The 22,962-nt window shown below is 37.0% G+C and overlaps 2 protein-coding genes across 4 annotated transcripts in view; one reads left to right on the forward strand and one right to left on the reverse strand.

Moving 5' to 3' along the window:
• The window catches only part of LOC143862168 (NADH dehydrogenase ubiquinone complex I, assembly factor-like protein (DUF185)), a 53,532-nt gene extending 37,449 nt beyond the window's left edge, over window positions 1–16,083 (forward strand). The window contains exons 12-14 of one of the 3 annotated variants that reach the window (XM_077373167.1): window positions 4,773–4,817; window positions 6,387–6,562; window positions 6,705–6,836. In XM_077373167.1, coding sequence (XP_077229282.1) covers window positions 4,773–4,817; window positions 6,387–6,533 — 192 coding nt within the window. In that variant the 3' untranslated portion in view covers window positions 6,534–6,562; window positions 6,705–6,836. Of the gene's footprint in view, window positions 1–4,772; window positions 4,818–6,386; window positions 6,563–6,704; window positions 6,837–11,984; window positions 12,436–15,654 lie in introns of those variants that run through there. The other 2 variants (XM_077373166.1, XM_077373165.1) reach the window with 2 other exon arrangements.
• Window positions 13,543–21,149, reverse strand: LOC143862171 (protein PHR1-LIKE 3-like). The gene is made up of 6 exons (XM_077373170.1): window positions 20,786–21,149; window positions 17,344–17,420; window positions 16,953–17,007; window positions 14,401–14,476; window positions 14,223–14,292; window positions 13,543–14,134 (listed from the first exon to the last, which is right to left on the reverse strand). The coding sequence occupies exons 1-6, from the start codon at window positions 20,973–20,975 to the stop codon at window positions 13,706–13,708; spliced, it is 897 nt and encodes a 298-aa protein (XP_077229285.1). The 5' UTR covers window positions 20,976–21,149; the 3' UTR covers window positions 13,543–13,705.
• Window positions 21,150–22,962: the final 1,813 nt, after the last annotated feature.

Here is a 22,962-nt window from a genome sequence, read left to right on the forward strand (position 1 = left end):
GACAATTTTTTTTTCCAAACTCAAAAATCCGAATCGCTACCCCAAAAAGGGAAACAAGCTGACACACTACAAGAGGAACAAGATAAACTCACCATATTAATTCCATGAGACTGAAAAATTCCATAACTACAATTCTTGAAAATAAAAGAATCACCTACTACTACGTGATGTGACGGAATCGTCTTTCCCAACACTAATTCAAACTCTACGACTCTGCTCCCCAATCCCGTGATGTTGTTCTAGGTTTGTTCATCTGCAAAGGCTTCTTCCTCGCTTTCCTCGAAACCTGTAGAGGTATTGGGAGTCAGCAAATGCTAAACAAAATCATTTAGTGGCTCGCATAGTAAGAGTCCACCAAAAATAAAAGTCACAGTATAACGGTTTTCTTATGATTAGTTATTGCAACAACAATAATATAAAATTGAAACTAACTAAGAAACAGGCTAAACAATTATTTCAATTATGAAGTAATATGGAAAAGAAAGATGCAAGTGCATGAATTATCATTACAAATGCAGTCATTTATCCCCAGTGATCATACGGCAATATCCCATTTTTTTCTCATTTTACGGTGGCCTTTGGCCTAGCAGTGGCTTTTTAGCCTAGAGGTGGCTTTCTAGCCTGGCCGTCAATCATTGACCATCAAGGATTCTCCACTTCCTAATGAAGTGTAATCCTTTCTAGGATTTCCTTTGGGTCACCCTGTACGGGCCCACCTGAATATGCATCACCAACCCGAGGTCGTACGCTCTCAAGTCTCAGTCGAGGTGGCTTTTGGCGCTATGCCCAAGGTTGGCTCTAAGGGGGCCTCCCTTTTTTAGCCTCCCTCGTACAATTACCATGCATCCAATCATGTTTTTTATACGTACCTCTTTCCCTCTTTACAATGAGGGCTTTTTGCCTCTCTTACACCTGCATGGTTAGCTTTTAACAAGTTCCATTTATTTTCAACAATTTTAAATACGAGTATAATATCAACTTCAACAATGTAATTTCGTATGTAAGAGGCAACAAGAATCACAAAAAACATAATTATAACAATGATTTCATTCTTGGAAACCATTAATATGAAAGTTATTATCACTTGCCTTGATTTTTTGTGCCGATCGAAGCTAAATGATCTTGAAGATTGAACGGTGGTGATCTCCCTGAAAAGAGTCACATAACACTATAAGTTTGTTTATTTGATTCGGTATTTTCCTAATGATCACACATGTTACTAAATTCTTAAAGTCTATGTCTTCTCTTTTGGAAATCCTAAAGGTTATATATATATATATATATATATATATATATATATATATATATATATATATATATATATATATATATATATATATATATATATATCCTCTTCATACATACACACTAAACCACATATTTATTAGTAACATACTCATTAATTCTTACATTGGTATTACCTCTTTTATTCAACCTTTCAATGATAAAACTTCTATCCTAAGGTAATAACTTAAAGACATATGCCTTTTAATTATATCAACATACCTACAACTTTTGACGGTCAAATTCTCAAAAATCTCAGGTAAGACGACACCATTTTGTGCGATTATTAAAAACATAAAATTGTTAGAAATCGGCGTTAAAATCCACAAAAAATCGAACACGATTAACCAACATAACCCATATATCAAATCTGATTTTTGGCTAAAAAACAATAGTTAAATTTTTTTAATTTATAATAAGACAAATCTGTTTTGTGCGATAATCAATACTGATTCTAGTTGAAAATCAGCGTCAAATTCTAAAAAAATCAAAACAAGACAAATCAGTATTGCGCATTTATTAAAACAGTTTGTTGCTGAAAATCATTGTTTAATCCCTAGAAAATCCGAATAAGACGCAATTGTGTAATGTTTTAATCAAAACAGGTCATCACTGAAGATCATCATTAAATTATCAGAAAAATCCAAAAAAGACAAAACTGTGTATTGTATTTATTAAAATAATTCATTGCTGAAAATCAGCGTTTAATACTTTAAAAATCCGAATAAGACAAAGAGACTTATTGTGGTTATCAAAAACGGAGTTTTACTATTTTTACTTACAAAAACAGCCATATACGGCTTAAATTTGATTTAAATTAGTTAGATCTTTTCAAAAACTATTCATAAACCCCTAGAAAGACTTTAAAAATGTTCATTTACATCTTTGATTTAATATATACCGATCTATGATGGCACAAAATCACAAAGAACGAATTTTAAACAATTAACCTTTAAGGACATAAAGACTCACAAAACCTAATCAAATCAACACACTAATCCATAAAAGACAAAATTTAATAGGTTAGGCCACTTACTTGAAAGAAGATCGAAACTCGAAGATATCTAGGCTTCTTCTCCCTCTTTTTTCCTTCTTTTTTCTCTCTTTCTTTCTTCCCTTCTCTCCCCCACACGATTTCTCTCTTTTTTTTCTTTCTACTCTCTCTCCCTCTCTCTCTCTCTCTCCACGATTTGGGCATGAGCACAAAGAGTAGGAATAAACCCACGTTTTGGGCTTTTATAAGAAAAGTCCTATTTTCTATGTTTCCTACTAAATCTTGATAAGTGCAGTCACTTTCCTAATTTGCTTCAATTACAAGGTGAGTTTCATAACTCTATTAGGTCTCTTTTATTCTTATTTTATTACCTAAGTTAACTAAAAATGAAAATACTAAATTTTAATATTGGCACTCCTAAAATTGTCTAATAAGACAAAACTCGTAACTATGCCTAACCCTAAAAGAAAAAAGGCCATAACTTACTCAAATCAGGTCTGAATCGCTAAATCTTAGGTCCTTTGGATAGGCATTCGAACGGACAAGATTTGATGCCCCAAAAATAGGTTATACTAAAAGTGACGAAAATACACTATGACCGTCGATTTTTAAGATCGTTTAATCTAATGCGGGATAGGAAATACACAAGAATCTTAAAAATTGGGAATCGATCCAATATCTAATTTACATTTCTTACGGTCTGAAAACTCAAAATCGAAGATCTAGCCGTTAATATTTAATCGAAAGATACCATTTCAAAATATATATATATATATATTTAATCGAAAGATCTACGGCTTATATTTAATTAGGATTTGTATCTTTATAGGCCCTTGGTGGGACCGGGTCATTACATGCGTGCTCGTTAATCATCAGTAGATGGGCTTAAGTGCTTACCCAGTTTAAAGTGACATGCCAAGGAGTTTTAACTGGTTTTGCATTTTCCATGTTGAACCTCTCTAGCACATGTTGAATGTACTTGGCTTGTGAAAGCCAAATCACTCCCTTTATCCCGTCTCATCTAATTTCCACCCTAAAGATCTTAGCAGCACCTAGGTCCTTCATGTCGAATTTATATCTTCAAGGAGATTCCATAGTTTCAAGTACCCTTTTTTCTTTGATCAATTATGATCGGTTTTATGTTTGTAGATGTCAGCCGTACCACAGATGGCATCACACAAGCTTTTCCTGTCTTCCTCTTTAGGTAATTAGGTTTGATGTTTGTGAAGGTGAATAACATGGAATGATATTGAGTTTCCTCTTCTATATATAATAAAAGGATATGGAAAAAGGAAGCTGTAATGCATGTACTAATTTTCTCAAAAATAAAAAGGTCGTTGTCATGCATGCATATTGTTGTGGTAAAGTAGGCGGATAATGTGTTTTAAACAACCAACTCATTATTACATAAGCCTTCATTGAGTAGTCTTAAGAGGTTTGAAAAAGGAAGTTGTCATGCATGCATATTGTTGTGTTAAAGTAGACGGATAATGTGTTTTATACAACCAACTCATTATTACATAATGCCTTCATTGAGTAATCTTAAGAGGTTTGAAAAAAAATCCTTCCAAAGAGACCCTTGGAATTCTCTCCGCCACAACCCTTGGAATTCTTCTCATCCACCAATTCTAGCCATCAGTCTACAAAGATCACATATTTGAAAACTTCCTGATAAAACTTTGACATGTCCCACTAATTTTCATAGAAATTCAACATGTAGAGGTGTACAAATGCCACAATTTGCGCGACATCCATTATTTCGTAGCTAATAGCCTAATACATCAAACATGAGACCAGAATCCCTCCAAAGGGATTCATTTTGATAGAAATTCACATGTTTCAAAGCATTTCAGTAGTCTGTAAGCAACCCTAGGATCAGTTTTTTTGTTTCAACCCTGCATTATTATCGAATCCTATCCTTTGATTATAGCTCTAGCAACCCTTAAGGACCTAAGGACTTTTAAACTAAAATTAGACACTAAAACAACAAAAAATTTATTTTTACACTATTTTCATCGCTAATCCTGTCATCTAACATGAGCACCCTTATGAGGCCCAGAATGGAAAAATCTTGCAAGATCCGTAGAAATATTCATTGTAGAAACTTAGAAAAAGGTCTGTGAAATAAGCCATTAATCTCTCAAAGTGGATATTTGTACGTGAAAAGTTGTACCTCGTGGAAATTTCTTCATCAATTTGAATAAGTCCCGTTTCCCGACAACATCACATAAGTATTGAGTGATAGTTGACTACTTCACATCAATTTGTTTGATTTTTATTTTTTCTCTTTAGGATTTTTATCTCATATAGTATTATTTTTTTTCAAATTATTAAATTATATTGTTGATTCCACAACTCCTAATTTCCATGGTTCACCTTGTCTGATATTATACCAGTACCAATGCAACTTAGGCTATAAATTTTATAAATCATGCATCTTCAGTTTCAGTAGCCGCATGCCATATTAACAAACTGTTTTCTTTGAAATATGTAGAAAGATGGAATCAGTGCAGATTATAGCAATTATCTGGATGCAAAGGTACGCATTTTCTGCCATATTCCAATTATTTTCTCTAGTTTAATGGCATATGTTATTCCTGAATGCAATTAAGTTTATGTCAGTATTAAAACAGATTTCTTTGCAATGACAACTTAAACCTTGGAATAAGTAGGGGTCTCAACTCGATTGGGATGGACCCATAAGCTAATTGAACCTAAAACTTACCAATGTGTCTAAGATTATTGGCCTATAGTATCTTCTTATCATAGGGAAGATTAGGGATTATCTAATGTTAGTGAATCATATTAGCACAAAATTGATGAACCCAAACCCTCTTTCTAAAGGACTAGCACTGGGATTACTTAACAAATATGTAAACTGCATGGATATGATCAGTTCTTTCTTAGTGTACAGCAGCATGTGAACTAATTGGTAACAATAAACCAATTTCAATGACGTCTAGAACTGGTTTCTAGATTCCCCAGCAATTATTTTCTATGTGCCCCATAAAGATGTTTCCATGGAATTTAATACTGTTCTTTTACGTGCCTAGAAACCAAATTCTTTTAAATGAGCAAGTCTGTACAAAACATATATTTGGGGGCATTTCGAGACGTCCAGTCCCAAGATTGGTATGACCCATGGTTTTAAATTTCCACTGAAACCGATACAAAACGACCGAAATGTTTCTGTTTCCATGCCCACCGAAACCAAAACCAAAAAGACCAAAATGCATAAACCAAAACCATAATTGTAATAGTGATATATTATAATTATATTTGTATGAAGGGAAATGATATCAGCACAACCATGTTTTGATATTTACGCTAATCTATCTTGTCTTTTAGTATTTAAAGAGCTATCAAAAGGTTATTACAGTTCCCAAAAAGCTCTCACAAGTCAATTAAAAAAGAAAAGACAGGCTAGGACCACGCAAATAACAAAACATGGTTGTGCTGATATCATTTCCATATATGAATTGCTTGCAAAATGCCGTGTTTGTATTTTGTATAAGAGGAATAAGATTGTGCGCTCGAGCGCACCAAAAAAATGGTGTGCTTGAGGCGTTATAACGCCTCCCATTGGTTCGTGTATGTGGGACCCAAACATTTAAACCAATGGGAGGCGTTATAATGCCTCAAGCGCACCATCACTTCTCTCTCTGTATAAATATTTATATGCATTATATGTGAAATTTGGTATGTACTCTTTTATCAGACGATTGTCACTAGGTGTTCGATGTTTCTAAACCACTATGGATGGTTTTCTTGCTTATGTGATTGTTTCTAAGTATGTATTTGTTTTTATTCTAGAATTTTCTGAAATTTTATCTTTAATTTCTATCATTTTATCATTTGCATATGTTTTGTATGTTTCCTTGATTTTACAGTATTTTTGCCGAAATTTCCAACTGAAATGTTTCTGTTTCTGTGGCGGCCGAAACAGAAACCGAAATTTAAAACCTTTGTATGACTTGAATCCATTACGTAGATTGAACATTGGTTTCCATCACTACTATGAACCCAACAAGGATCATCATAAAGTAAATTGCTTTGATGAGGCTGAATTGTTTTCCATTCAGCTAAAAGGTTGTTTTGGATTTTGTAGGTTTGTTGTTTGAAGCAAAGGGTTGTTTTTGGAATATTTTTGCCTACGGGATTTAGTCATAAACCAGTAGATTCTCATTCCCAGTCTTCGTATGTCCATCCAATCAGAGCATATTTTCTTGATGACTCAAGTGATTTATGTAATTAACCACTGTATTGTTAATACGATTATGAAAAGTGAGTAGCTGGATGAAGAACTTTCTGCAGTCACTCATTCTCATTTTATGAAATTGTCTCTTAGCCCTAATTGTGTAACGTGCAGTTTTGGCAAGACAGCGTTCAAGCCTACCAGATCTAAAGCTTATCTGTTCCATTGCAGGGGGATGCTGACATCTTTTTCCCAACAGATTTCTGGCTGTTGGAACGGATTGACCACCATTGTTCTGGATGGGCGAATCAGCAGACAGAATCTAAATCATTGAAGCAAGTGAAGAAAAGACGAACGATTACGGTGAGTTATATTCATTTATTAATGCGTTAATCTTGAGTCAACCCTTGAGAAAAATGATGCGAACTGCAAATTCGCTTAACACCTCAGAAAATAAATAGTAGCTTGCTTGTGTTAGGTTGGTCACCCTAACAAAAAAAAATTTTTTAATGGATTCAATTATCTTTTTAAAGAATCCATGGGTACATTTGATATTCTTTTTGGGGTTAAAACCGGGAGTCTAGTGTCACTTGCAAGTCTGAAAAGTCATCTGACTTGGACCGCCGATGGCATAAACAATGGGACCTATAGTATATGTCTAGGTGTCTAAATACCAATACACAAGGATTCCCATCACTTGCACAGATGGCAACACAATTGAGATGAGTATTCTAGCTTGTGCAAGTGATACTACTTTAATCCTGAAACCAATTGCTTATAGTATTCACAGTTCACTATCTTTGGATCTTGACTATCACTCTCTTATGATTGTGGTCTTGACTATCATTCCCTTTATTTGTGAAGAATGATATTAATGAAAACCTTCATGGGACCCCCCATATGATGTCAGTGTGCCCAAATCCTTCGTTTGGCAGCCCTACCGTGTTGATACTATAGCCTTAAAATCACTCCAATCAAACAATCTTACCTATTTGACTGATGGCCATAAAAACGATGGTTAAGAAATAATTGAGAAAACAACTCTTTGAATATAATAAGTTACCTTTCAAAAAAAAAAATTCAGAAAATGTCACATTCAAGTACTCGGATCAAGTGGTTAAGATTGTCAAATTGGAGCCATTAAAAAAAAGATTGTCACATTGTATTATTTTAAGGCTATCATCTAAAAACTTTTTTTTTTTTGAAAGATGATAATTTTATTAAGTAATGGTTGGGACAGGTTGTCCCCGCCAATATACAGAAGCGGATAAAACCAAGTACACCATAGATGGTAATTTGAAAAAAGACCCCAATACAAATTTCAACGAGATGTATCAACTAGGCTTGTGGTAACTATGATCTCGCCCTTGTGCACCCCTGATTTGGCAATAACATCTACCTCCTCATTAACTGTTCTTCTCCGATGCTCAATACGAGGTTTTAAGACCTTAATGAAATCAAGCACTTCGGCTATTATGTTCTGAAGGTGCCATGGTCCCGGCGAACTACCCGACGCCCATCCAACAACATTCGTTGAGCCCCCCTCCACTATCAGAGACCTCAAATTTTTCTCATAAGCCCACCGCAGTCCAAATAGTAGGGCCTTGATTTCTGCCTCATTTCCATCACACTGACCTGCTAGTCCAGAATAAGACATAATGATCGTTTTGTAGTTATCTCTAATTAGGCCTCCGATCCCTCCCCTACCAGGGTTACCCACAGAGCTTCCGTCAAAGTTTAGTTTAAGCCATCCCATTGGCGGAGCCATCCATTTTGGTTTGGGTTTTGTTCGAATTATTCTTTCCCAAATTATTGCCCACCAATTCCGTATTAAATCCCCCACACCATATGAAAGTTTCTTTTTATTCCTCGCCCAAGAGATCAATTCCACCTTTATGTCCTTAGCAATTCTCCCCGTCGACCTTTCTTGATCCTCAAAAATTCGTCAATTCCGCTCTTTCCAGATGTTCCACATGGTAGCATAGGGAAAAGTGAGCCAGAGTAGTTGTCCGATCTCTCCAAAAGGTCCCCCTATCCAGTTCATAAGAAGCGAAGAAACAGATTGTGGGCAAACCCAGCACATCCCACAAACCCAGCACATCCCAAAAGCTCATGAGCAAAAGGGCAGTGCAACATTAGGTGATCCAGGGTTTCCTCACTTTGTCGACAAAAGACACAGATACTAGCAAGACTAAAGTGTCTTGTTTTCAAGCGGTCGCATGTATTGATTTTCCTGTGAACCAATGTCCACCCAAAAGCAACCACTCTTGGTGGGGCCACTGAGTTCCAGATGCATCTCTTATTAGATTGTTGAGCAAAGTAAAGCTCTACAAAGAAAGATCTAGCCAAGAAGGTCCCATCCGTTTCCGATGCCCATACCAACTTATCATCTTTAGAATTGGAGCAGTACTCCAAGTCTAGTGTTCTAAGTAATTGCTCCAGATCTTGAATTTCCTCATCCTTCGGATTCCTTCGAAGACGTATGTCCCAAAAACCTCTTCCAAGATCTCCTGCTCGACATAGGTAATCCGCCGCCGATGCCTCCTGATTAATTGCAAGCCGGTATAGTCTAGGATAATCAATCATGAGGGGAGCTTTTTCACACCACAAATCTTTCCAGAATCTGACCTTGTTACCCCTGCCTACCTTATATCTGATCCTCTGATTGAAGTCATCGGATACCGAGGCAATTGATCGCCATAAGCCCGATCCCTTCCTTTGGTTCAGACTTTGAATTGTCCAGTCATCCCCACACAACCCATACTTAGAGTCAACCACCATCCGCCAAAGAGCCTTCTTTTCATTCCCATATCGCCAAAGCCATTTCCCTAAAAGTGATTTATTCCGTAATCAAAGCTTCCCTATTCCCAACCCGCCATCTCTTCTAGATTTTGTCATTGTATCCCAATTAATCAAATGCCGCAGCTTTTTCAATTCTCCTTTACCGTCCCAGAGGAAATCTCTTTGTAACTTTTCAATTCGCAAAGCAACCTTCACCGGAATTTTGAAGAGCGACATGAAGTATACCGGCATATTATTCAAAGCTGCCTTTATCAAAATTATTCTCCCCCCCCCCCCAAAGATATGTATTTTTTCTTCCAATTCACAAGCTTTCACTCTACTTTTTCAATAACCGGATCCCATTGAGATGCGGATGGTATGCCAAACCCCGAGGGGATTCCTAAATTTGTTACTGGAAAAGTTCCTACCGTACAACCCACGGATATCGCAAGATTTTGGATTTGCCGTTGCTCCATGTTAATTCGCAGAAGCATACTCTTCGTCAGATTAATTTTAAGGCCCGAGACAGCCTCAAAGCATGTAAAAACTCTTATGATATTGGGTATTGCCTGGGGAGTGAATTGCAAGAAAACCAGAGTATCGTCTGTGAATTGCAAATGGGAGATCAAGTCAGCAAGCAGGTCTATTGCTAAGCCATGAAAAAGACCGGATTCTTCAACTTTGGTTAGCATTAGACTTAGGGCCTCCACCACCATGATGAAAAGATATGGAGCAAGCGGCTCACCCTACCGCAACCCCCTAGAACCCTTAAAGAATCCTTCCGCAGATCCATTAATAAGAATGGAGAAATTATTGTTTGAAATTAGCGACTGCGTCCACATCCTCCATTTGGTGCCAGAACCCATTCGATCCTGAATAAAATCAACTGCCTCCCAATCAATGTGATCATAAGCCTTTTCGAGATCCACCTTGAGTAATATCCTAGCTTTACCACTTCGTCTTACTGAGTCAATAATCTCATTTGCAATTAGAACCCCGTCCAAATTTTGCCTGGAGTCCACAAAGGCACCCTGAAAATGTGAGATGATATTGCCCAAGTAAATTTTCACCCTACGGGCAAGTACTTTGGATACAATTTTCGGGATACTGTGAATTAAACTAATCGGTCTAAAATATTTAACCCCTAACACCCCTTCTTTTTTCGGAATCAGAGCTATGAATGTTGCTTTAGCTATCTCACTGATTACTCCTTTCTCTTGGAATTCCATAAAAAATAACATAATATCCTTTTTCAGAAGTTCCTAGAATTTTTGGAAGAAGGCCATTGGAAAACCATCCGGTCCAGGTGCTTTGTCACTTGCCATTGAGAACACTGTGCCTCCTCCACTTCCTGCTCTGTAAAATCCCGCTCTAACCAGATCCTCTGACCAAGAGAAATAGTACGAAACTGAATCCCTTCTAACTTGGGACGCCAGCAAATTAATTGCGAGTAAAGGGATTGATAAAATTCGACTATCGTCTTCTTTAGTAAACCCATTTCCTCAATTGATGAGTTTCCCTCCTTCAAACTTGAGATAGTATTATTCCTTCTCCTAGAATTTGCTATTTTATGGAAGAATTTTGTATTCCTGTCTCCTTCTTTAAGCCAAGTAACCCTTGATTTTGCCGCCATCAAATTTCTTCTCTCCGAATTTCTTCGTAATTTTCCAGAAGCAGTAACCTTTCCGTTTTTTCAGTCGAAGAAAGTGAGGCGAAGCTTTCTTTTCGGTCCAAAATTTCTAGTGCAGTAGTTGTTTCCACCTTTACTCGCTTGGTTTCCTCGTCCAATGTTTTTTGCCAATCTGTTATTTTGAGTTTCGAGGCATGAAGTTTTTTACACAGGATAAAGCATTTCCATCCCTATATCACGATGCCTTCCCACCATTGTCTAATAAGTTCTTCTATTCCAGGGATCTCCAGAATGTCAAGACATAAACGAAATGGCCGAGGCCTTCCCGAAAAATCCAAAATCTCGAGGACAATTGAATTGTGGTCAGAAAGAAATTTTGGGAAGGCCTTCTGAGTTATCAGCGGAAAGCGATCCTCCCAACTCGAGGTTAGAAGGATCCGATCTAATCGACACATAACCAATCGGTCCTTATTGGTTATGTGTAAAAGGCGCCTTCCAATGGCAAGTCCACTAGCTCCGTATCCTGAATAAACATAGAAAATTTCCTCATGCTGGTAGATATTGAGGTTGCGGTGCTTTTCTCTGACGGATATCTGACTGTATTAAAATCTCCTCCGAGGATCCACTCTCCCTGATGGTTAGCTGTCATCTAACAACTAGTGCTCCACATTCACGTGGTTAGGATTTTCTGATGGGAGTGTTTTCATACTATGGCATCTACAAGCTGGTCTCCCTGAATTGTAGTCTCAAATCACGCTGACATTAATTGGGGTGGGCACAGTTGAACTTCATTATGCTTTCTCCATGAGTAGGTTATCATAATATCATTCCTTTTTATGTTATTTATTGATAAATGGCCTGTCTGAAATACCACTCTGGGTGAAGAGTTGGAAATGGGTCTCACTTTCTTTGAATGTTTCCTTGGTCAAATCAAGTCTAGCTACTTCCATTCATCATCCGTTCTATGATCAAAGGATGGTGACAAAATTCACCCGTCTGTAAAATATATGATTATGTTTCCAACCAGATTGCAATGGTGTTTAGCTTGCCTCTTCTCTGCCTACTATATTTTTTCATCTAATCTTGCCGTTTGTATGTAGCTTGACACTGCTGCTTTCATGGAAGAGTTCGGTTTGCCCTCTAAGACAAGGACCAAGGATGGCTACAATCCGCTTCTAGACGACTTCAAGAACACCAAATTTTACATCAGTGTACCTACACATAACACTACATAGATGACCCTTGCCCTGTTGTAAAATTTGTTTGAGGAGATAAAAGAAAATTTCAGTACTCCATCAAAAATTTACAAAAATACTTTCTATTCTTTTGAGAGAGAGAGGGTTGCTGCTTTTAAGAAGCTATTGCTGGTGAACTTCACCAACTGTTGAAACAAAAGTGAGCAGGTTTTGGGAGTGAGAGAAGGCTCATTGCATGAGTATAGAAAAAGAAAATATTCCCTGATGCCTGAAGGGTTTTAGGGTTACTGTCACAATAAATAATTAAAACATTGGTGATATTTATTGGTTCTTAATGGAAGCAACATTGATGATATTTACTGGTTTACTAATTTTCTTTTTCACTTGTTGGATTTTTTGAGGATAGAAATTAATAAACTTCTTTCTGTGTTTTTTTGTTTTTTCCAGTATAGAAAGTTTTCTTTCTGTGTTTTTTTGTTTTTTCCATGGAAAATTTTTATTAGTAATTTTTTTCAATAGAAATTTTTTATTGGAATTTTCCAGCATTTTGTAAACTCATTCTCCATGGAAATTATTTCCCAAAATTGAAAATTTCCCGCTTTTATAATGAAAATTGTAAACCGACTAGTCTTGGGATTTTTTCCATGGAATATTATTTTTTGTGAAATTGTTCACACCTTATGCATAGCATGGGTGCTGCATACCATTTTACATCTCATTTTTTTTATTTTGGTTTGATATGGTGGGGTCCACCATTTTACCTCTCATTTTTTGATGGGATGGGACCCACCATCTCCATCCAACCCATCATCCATTTTGTTAATAAAAGCCTTCAACTAAGGACCTCCAAGGGAGCATTGAGCCTGGCCGGGGGGTGTGTTGATGCCTGATGGGGAGGAATTTTTAGCTTTTAATTTCTATGGAGATATTCAGTACGATAAATGTCACCAAGATATCTCTGTGAGGCTGTCTTCTAACAATTAATTTTTGGGCCCACATATGCCACATGGCATGATCAGACCCGTTGAACTGATTGGCAACTACATGTCAACCCATTTCCATTGGCCCCACCTTTGATCAAATAATCTTAGTGCCTCGATCTATCGAAGTGTTGGGTTCCCCAAAGAAAAAGTACTGATTTTCATTCTGTTTCATATTTCGGATGAGATTTTTGCAAAATAGCATTCTTTTCTTCCTATTTCCTATAGTAGCATGGTTATGACGAAGTTAAAAAAAAATTGAAATTGCTTTGAAAGCATTCAACAGCTTTGAATTGTGAGGGTTATATGGTTGAATTCCAGTGCTGGCCTTCTTGAATTATATAGTTGAAACGGGCCACCACAGTGCAAGATTTGTTTTAAGATTTAGATTAGCAATGGGGAGCTTGCAGAACACTAGAATCAATCATGAAGAATACACAGTAGCCTTTCTATCCCATGCTGAAACTGAGAGATGCCAAATATGCTCAAAATTCAAGCCTCGAGTCTAGTTCCATTTCAAAGCAATAGTGTCTCCAGTACAGAAACCCACCCACCTAAGCAATATACAGATCTGAAATTAATTAGTCGAATCAATCACAAACTGAACAACATTTTAACTTGGGTCTTCCAATCAAATGCTGCTAGTCATCCACTGTACACCTTGGGCATATCACTCTCCCAAGGTATCATCAAATCACCATCGCTAAACATGGGTCTCGATCTTTTCTTCATTGCGGCCTGTGAACCCACCACTGATATCCTTCCTGGGCTTCCGTTTGTTGTCAAGCAGCTTTCGACAGAGCAGTCGGTGATCTGGGGAGGTAGTCTGTTCAGAGATTTTTCTTCCAAACAAACTGCCAAAATCTCTGATAGAGATGGTAGTTTTACGGTGTCATTTGGAACATTAAGGCAATCATCGGTGACCTTGATTCCAAGATTTGAGAGTTCTTCCCTAGCAGCTTCAATCCCAGCTGACATTGAAGTCTGTTCAGTAAGAGCTTTGCAGGCTTTCTCTAGTATGGATTGCAAGTACTTGCCTTGTGCCTCAATCCTAAGATGGAGATGCCGCTGAACCTGGTCAAGGAAATCCGAATGACATTTAGTACCAAGGGTTGGTGAATTATGAGGACACCACCTCTAGATTGGAGGTGAAAAAACTGACCTCCAGATGTTCATGCAGTTTTCTTTGAACTTCCATTTGACGCCTCAATGCCTCGGTAACCTGGTAACCACTGAAAAAAGCATGGATGTGAGGGAGAAAACAAGGTTGTAAGAAAATAGATAAATACAGTTAATGACTTACAATTCAGAAAAAAAAAAAGAACAAGTTAATGACTTACTCGTTCAAGTCTTGAGCCATCATTCTTGACGATGAGGATGATGAACCAGTTGCCTGACTTTCTGCATCGCATGAAGCTGCAACCCCATGATGCATATGAATTTTCTGACTAGTTATATAGGCAGTTGATGGAAAATAAGTGGGAAACAATTCTTGGTGGTTGGATTTCTGGTTCTAGGTCCACATATCTTTTTGTCTCAATGACAACTTTTATTGCGAAAGAAGAAAAAATTACTAGAGTGACTGGTAGATAAACCGAAGTGACTATCCCCTTCACTGGCTATAGAATCTTCTCCATCCTTTTGTCTCCCACAAAACATGGAGAAAGGACAACCTGTAAGCCCTTCCCGTCTAGCTCCGATGACACTTCTTCTACTATCATCTGCCATTCCTACCATTGACAACATAATTCTTATTTCTCAACTCTCTAAACTCCTATTCAATGCCCAAAATCATGACTATCCTCACAACTGTCCAAGGTCATCACTTTGTCATTGAATATTGTGCCATCCCTCTCCTACAACCCCATAATGGTATCAGGAGTGATTTTCCAGAGTCAAATTATGCAACCTTTTGTAAGGGCAGCTTTATATTGTTTGTACATATCTCTTTTTATGTTTGTTGGGCTACTTCTCTACCAATTTCTTCTCCAGGCCGATCTCCTCCACCCTCCATTTCAATGACATTTAGGATCTCACACAAAGAAGCACACAAGGACACTTACTCTTCCCTTTCCAATACTCTATTTTATAATATCATTACTAATTTTATTTTTTTTATTGAAAAATTAAAAAATCATAAAACTTTTAGAAAATTGACAAAACCAAGGCATGCACAGATTTGGATATGACCTTTTATATATATAATTTAGGTTGAATTTGTTCACTATTTTCTATCTTTGTTATAAATTATTAAAGAATGTAAAAATTATTTTAAAAATATCTTTGATTAATTTATTGTATTAGTAGTGGTACTACAACAGTATGTGTTACATAATTATATTTATATGAATTAAAATATGGTGTATGTAGTACGTATGCATATTTATATAGATTACATATGTACTAAAATTACCAGACATATGTGACAACGCATGTCTGGTAGTGTTTGATGTTGTTAAACCATTATGGGTGGTTTAAATTGCTTGTGTGATGGCTTTTTAGTGTGTATTTGTGCTTATTCTAGCACTTCCTCGAGTTTCATCTTCAATGTCCATCATTTTCATGTGTTTCTATATGTTTATCTGGTTTTGCAGGATTTTCACCAAAATGTTCATTTGAAACTGGCATGTTTCCATTTCTATCACGACTGAAATGCATACCGAAACTGAAACATGAAACCTTGGTGCAAACTATGACAAGAAAAACACAGGGACTTTCATAAGGAAGCACTCAAGTGAATGGAAATATTGCCTTGTATTTCTCAAAGAACTCACGCAACACTAGAAGCTACAAGATCTAAAGGTGGTTTGCAAATGAGGAGCTTCACCATATATATAGCTACCTATATTACACCAATGGTAAGGATTGCATCGCATGGGAATCATCCAATTTTACTAACTTCATTTTGGTTTCCGTTTCTCCTTTTTCTATTCAATTGAAACTCTGCAATTTTCCATGTCTAATAACTGTATCCCAGAGGTATTTGAAAGAATATTTACACGTATCCGTATAGGTGGGAAAGCAAAGATGATTTGTAGAACTTTAAGACATGTAATTCTCAAACATGGAAGTACAAATGAAAGTGGACTCGAACACTCTCCCTCCAATTCTAGAAAATTCTTCTACTAGAAATCTGTTTAGAAGATAGCTAAATGGTCCAAATTGAGATCCTAGGGAAACACATGGCATGAAAAAGTCATGAATCCCACCAACATCAGTGCTTGATAGCCATTTACATATTCAATCATGTTCAACCAATGATAGTCATTCAGGCAACATTCTGAAGCAGTTCAAAATATATATATATATATATATAAGCACGAAACAATTGCATAATTAACCATGCAATAGGTCCGTGTATGATATATGTGTGGGCCCACATTGTTTGGGTGATGTAAACCATTCATTTGATGGGCCTGACATAGATAGGGTGTGCCCAAAAAATCATCTCCATAGCATCATCCTAACCCATTGATTTGTGGAGGTTAAAATGGACGGGTATAAATCAAAAGGTTAGGATGATCCTATGGAGCTGATTTTTTTGGCACACCCTATCTATGGCAGGGCCTATCAATGAATGCTTTGGATCATCCACACAATATGGGTCCACTGTGTTTCTGGCCGACGGACTAGATAACGTTATCTAGTCAGCCGACTAGAAACACCTTTCTATGGGACTGATATCCTGACGACCTTGTTTTGATAATGGGACGAATTACCTTGTTTTACACTTCTCTAATTGGCTCCTAAGAGCTTTTTGGGAATTGTAATAGATTTTTTACAGCTGGTTAAAAAGGTGAAAAACAAGCTGATTTGTCTCATTATCAAAACATGGTCATGCAGATAACACTCCCCTATACATATGAAGAGAGAAAGAGCGGGAGAGAGATACCATCTTTGGAGTTGTCAGTGAAATCCTTGCCTGCTTGCTTCCCCATCCTGTATTTCTACAAAATGAGGAATTAAGAATATATTACAAAACATGGTTGGATTGTGAAAATGCCTAAAGGTGTAGATCTTCCTAGCACTTTTCACTTTATAGCCAGTAATTGAAAGAATTGTACGAAACAAGGAGATGAAAAGATACGAAGTAATCAGAGAGAGAGAGAGAGAGAGAGAGAGAGAGAGAGAGTTCAATCTGACATGAATAACGTTTTCAACTTCAAAGAAATGGAATCTAGTAAAGCCTCTTTATTTTCCTGATCTCTTGAAAACAGAAAGCCAGCATAATTATTGAGTTTCAGAACAACAGGATTGCATGTAAGCAAAATTGAGAAACATACCTGAAGGTGACTCTTCAAATGATACAGAGTAAGGCCCTTTACACCCATGGTTCTCATGATGGTCTTTGGTGTGGCTTCTACAAAAACAAGATCTCAATGGAATAAAGTCACTAAAGAAGAACTAGGATGATTTATTTAACTTAATTACAAGAATAAAATATCACTAAAGAAGTCGGATGAGTCATTTAAGTTAATTACAGGCACAGAATAAAGTTCTGTCATCATCCAAACATCCGAAATAATAAGTACTATCGGTGTTGAAGCCCAATTGTTGACTAGGACATTGCAATAGCTCCATCCATATGGTGGATATGCATATGAAACCATGATTCAATTGTTTGATTCAAAATAGAAACTTCAAGAATCCTACATTACTGTTTTTTCGAACAAGTATAAATATAAATAAAAAGAGGGAAAACCCCTTACAAAATAGACAGAAAAGACGCATCCCCACAACAAAATCACGGATTTGGCATTTCATCCCAAAGCATTAGAGATCATTGCAAGTCCGCCTAAAATTTGCTAATTTATCATCTAGGCTATTCCCTTCCCTATGAATGTAAGAACATGAACAATTTGACATTCTAGAGATAACACCATGAATTTCCATAGAGATTTCTTTGAATGTCCAAGGTGGGAGAGATTCCTTATTAAGCCACTGGATGATGTTGATAGCTTCGCCTTCGATCCACAGGTTCTGGATGGTTACTTGCTTTAAAATTAATAAAACTGGCCAAACTGCCTTAACCCCTGCTTTACTCTACATATAAATTGAAAACTAACAAGAAATGCATATAATAGGGAATATATCTATCTTTGAACGGAAGTAATAGGATCTAGTATGCATGAATCTTAGTTTTCAATTTAGGACTAGAACATGTTTTATTCCAAAAATAATCTATAGATCTAAGGAATATAAGATGAGGCTTACTTGGTATGCCAACCTAGTATGAACAGGTCCCATCATTAACAAAACATTGCGGGCACCCAAAACCCTAAAATATTCATCAAATCCACATAGTGAGAATCAGAGGATGACCATGCAACTTAAGGGACATCTGTTTTGCCTCCCTTGCTTGTTTGGTGGTATGGTCACACGGGTCCCATCATGGATCCATGATACTTATGAATAAACATGATTCATTGGATCTATGGGTCTAAAAGTGAATCCTGCTGAAAGGAAGAAAGGAATAGTCTTGGATATTGTACTTTTCTTTATTTGGGCATCTTTGGAATGGCCTCGGGTATGCCCATGCCTTTAATCTTTAATATTTTGTAAAGCAGGGTGGGACTCCTGGTCCCAAATGCTATCTTAATATTAATGAAATTTGTCATTTTTTTTCAAAAAAAAAAGTGAATCCTGCTGATTAGCTTTTCTACCCATTTCTGAATTCAAAAAAAAAAAAAAAAACACTACACATGCATACCTCGAATAAAAAACCTATATTCTTCTCTAAGGCTTCAATTGGTGGTGAAAGATCCCTGCCATCGATTTCAAGCCCTAACTCCTCCCATAGATGATTGTCTCACAAAAATGAGAGGTTTGTGACCAGACGAGAATTTATGGATAACTTAAAAAGTGTTATGTTCCTTGATCATGCGAAGAAGGACTGCGCACAATAAGATCCATATAGATCAGTATGTGCCCCTCACCCCGACCAGCAATCATATTCGAGAATCAGATATCAACAAATTGATTATAAGTCTTTCATAGCGGGGTGTTGGCCCAGCACATTAGTCGACTGGATGCAAAGAAGTCCCAATGAATTAAGGGGCCATTTGGATATGCAGATTTTAGAATCTTGGATTTCCTCAAAATAGTAGATGGGACGAGCGAAGAAGGAGACCAACCGTCGTTTTCTGATTTCTCACCCGTCTTTCCATCAGCAAGAGAGTAGGAGATCGTCCCATGTTTCTATGTTTTAGAAATCTCAAGATGGGGGAGAGATTTCTAAAACCTGGATTTCTTACTTAAATTCCAAGATTCTAAAGAGAAGTGAAACGGACGTCTCTTTCTTCTCTTGTCTCCCATCCAATGTTTTGAGGAAATCCAAGATTCTAAAATCCGCGTATCCAAACAAACGGCCCCTAAATGAATCCGACAAAATCTGTTGAAAAGTGAGCCTATGTGATTGCTCTCTCATGCAACAGCCGTCCGCAAAATGCCTTCTGCGATGGTCCTTAGCAAATCCCTTTTAGTACTGTTTTTAACTTTTACTTGTATTGCTTTAGATGGAAGATAGAGATTAATTGTTTAGGTAAGTTAACATTTAGGGTTTCTATTTTTTGGATTTTGGCCATCTATATAATGTAATGATACAAGGAAGGAAAGATATAGATTTGAATAAAGTAAATTTTTGGAAAATCTTTTCTGAAAAGAGCCTCGGCTCTTTTGCATGGTTGAAGAAACTTCGCTTCTTTACGTGTCATATCGGAGTTTTCCTCCAAAATAGTGGTATGGGCTTTCAAACCCCCACAAGATTATTTAGTCGCTGCTTGTGTGATCTCCATCTTGTGTTGCTGCTCGACGATGCAAAATGTGTGATTACTGCCTTTGTTGGTTGTATAAAACCACAACAAAAGCTGAGACTCAGGACCTTTCATTACTAAAAAGAGTCAACCTCTTGCCGGTGCTCCACATTCGACAACGATAACTACTCCCTGAACTCCATCAAATTAAAAAGGAGAGGATCTTCTATGGCATTTCTCTCCAAGTCCGAAACTCTCCACCTCCTCCAATGGTTCACTGGGTTAGATCTCTACACACATCACGAATCCAACCATAAGGCAGAGCAATCAACAGATTTTGGAGTAGATTATGATTAAATTACGATTAGGGACTCCATACCCAATCATGAACCCTTTTGTGTCTTATTTTATCTAATTTTATCAATCTAATAGAAACGAATGATAATAAAATAAACCATCAGCAAAACCTAGTAAATAAATGCAAACAATAAATTACGGATTTTAAGAGCTGACATTAATAATTTTCCCATAAAAATGCTCTCATTCATCAGTAACAGTTGGTTTTTTTTTTTTTTTTTTGAAAGGTAGAACATCAGTAACATTTGTGTAATTCTTAAAATTGCTGCATAGTGCAAGCAATCAAGTCAAATCTCCAGAAGAAAATATACATCTGTGAATCATTATGGCAGAAATCAAACAAACAACAAGCATAACTAGATTCAAATGATGAATCTACATAGCATACAAGAGGTCATTCAAGCCCACTAGGATTAAAATACACAAAATCATCCCACTAAAAAAACTAACATATAAAGATTAAAATTAGATCATATCATTAATCAAACAAGCCACATTACACATAACAGTAAAAGATCAAATGGGTAAAATGCAAAAAATGAAACCAAGAATGACTCAAATGCAGAAACCAAAAATGTGTCAAATGAAGAAAAAAAAGGGGGGTGTGAATACTAACTTTCGGGCCCACCAAGTTGAGTAACAGCATCAACAAACCGATCATGAAGCTCAACCGTCCATCTGAGACGAGGCTTAGGATCAGTGGTGAGAACCAAACAAGCATCTAAAGGGAGATTAGCCCCATCTAGAGATCCCTGCAAATCTTCATGCCCCAAACAATTTTCCAAGGAATGAATGGAAGAATACATGTTCTTTCCTCCTTGGAAAATAAAATCCAAGTTTTCTAAGCTACCAGAGAAATAAGAGAAAGCTTTCGGAGTTCATTCATGGCGGGTGCATTTGAGCTGAAGCAAAATACAGTGTTTGGTATTTTGTTTTCTTTATTTTTATACTTTTTTGGACTTTTTTGGACAGGGAAAGTGTGGGGTGGGTTTGCTTGGTTGGATAAGGAAAGGGAAGGGGATATGATGGGCAATAGGGAAAACGTTGGGGCTGGTTAAGGACAAAAAGAGAGTAGAAAGGTTGCTTTCATGTAGGCTATGAGGTGGGCCCCTGCACATGACACCACAACAGCTGGGCATTTTTTAGCTAGTGCCTAGTTGTTGGGTATATTATAAAAAGAAGTAAGAAGCAAATACATGGGGACAAACACAATGAATCAGAATATAAAACTAGCTACATATAGTTGACTGATATCTGCACGACCATGTTTTGATAATGAGACGAATCTCCTTAGTGTAGATACAGTTCTAGTACACAGTTCTAGTACTCAATTGGCTGTGGGTAGCTTTTTCTAAATGAGTGCACATAAACTTCAAAAAGCTCTTTCTAAATAAGTGCACATAAAAAAGCTTAAGTGAGAGTTCATGTCATTTTCTCTTTGGCCAAATCTAGTACCAACTATGTTTCTAATACTACCCAATCCTTAAAATTTATACAATCGCACATGAGCCCTACTAGTGAGGGGGGAGCAATACAATTCCAAAATATTTGTCAAAAGCTAGTAGGGCCCGTTTGGATACCTCCCATTTTCTATTTGGATTTGGAATTGAGTTTTGAATACAAATTGAATAGATCCAGCAGCTCATGTAGAGGGAGAGAGACAGAGAGGGAAAGAGGTACTTTGTAGTGGAGGGGAGAGGTTGAGGAGCAAAGAGGGTGAAGGAAACTGCCAGATCTATCGATTTCTAATTTCTAATTTCCACAGCAAATTTAGAAATCTGATTTTTTTTCACTGTCAAGTGCTGAATTAGAAATCCAAGAATTTGATCCGATCCAAATTAAAATGCAAAAAGGGCTGCAAATGTGAGAAATCCAAATCAAAATCTTCATGGCATCCAAACGGGCCCTTACAGTTTACAAACATGGTACGGGGAATTGATATATAGACGACCATGGTTTGATAGCTTGTGGAATTAAATCGGGTTTGGGTCAGGTGGGTTGAAGAAGAGCTCAACCCTGATCCAACTTGAAAATAAATCGGGTTGGCTTTTCTAAGAAATTATATGATGAATGGGCGTACAAACAATTATTGGTACGACAGAAGTACCGCCCTTGATATTTGATCCAACAGCTGCATTTGAAAAGGCTTTTGAAAAAGTGTGCTGATGTTGGATCAAATATCAATGGTGGGATAACACATAAGTGTTTGTACGGCCCAGCAGAGTCAATTGGGATCACTCTAGGAGTGTTGGGGACTCTTCAAACAGAGACTTGAGCAAGAACTTCAAAGTAATATAGGGTCTTTGAAGTCCTTAGAACTCGCCCGAAACAGAGTTAGGTTTAAATCCCTCCTCCTAATGTTTGGTGGGTCAAATTGGTCTGGCATAAAATTAAAAGATTCTTCAAGATGTTACCAACTGAAGATTGAAAATCCTTGAGCTAGTATCAGGGCATATAGAGAAAAGACTACAAATTCTGTGATTTCCTGAAAAGTAAAAATCATCAAGATGTCTCCAGTGATCTGTTCTTGCCTCCCCTGAGGTCTCTGCTGAATGAGGATGTTGATGGATTCCCTCAATTTAGATTTCACTTGTTAGCCCAACAGCGCTGTTGTTTTCTGCTGTGTTGGTTCTCTTTGTTTTGGGCTGGGCTGGGTTTCTATCTCCAGGCATTGCTCTTGTATATTATTTCCTAAATTAATTCTGCTTATCGAGCCAAAAAAACAACAAACCAGTTTGAATTGCAGGAATTTTCTAGAGATTACACATGAAAAAAAGTATCTCTAACCACTGC

Source organism: Tasmannia lanceolata, unplaced genomic scaffold, assembly GCF_043159265.1.
Source record: "Tasmannia lanceolata isolate RefF3 unplaced genomic scaffold, GAP_Taslan_0.1 ptg000037l, whole genome shotgun sequence".
Lineage (NCBI taxonomy): Eukaryota > Viridiplantae > Streptophyta > Magnoliopsida > Canellales > Winteraceae > Tasmannia > Tasmannia lanceolata.

What these genes read in the sequence shown, in the direction of transcription:
- LOC143862171 (XM_077373170.1), bottom strand. Translation starts at nt 20,975, where the DNA reads ATGTATTCTTCCATTCATTCCTTGGAAAATTGTTTGGGGCATGAAGAT. An exon ending in TCAACTTGGTGGGCCCGAAA is followed by an intron (nt 17,421 to 20,785) that starts GTTAGTATTCAC and finishes TTGTTTTTGTAG; the next exon opens with AAGCCACACCAAAGACCATC. An exon ending in ATGGCTCAAGACTTGAACGA is followed by an intron (nt 14,293 to 14,400) that starts GTAAGTCATTAA and finishes TGCTTTTTTCAG; the next exon opens with TGGTTACCAGGTTACCGAGG.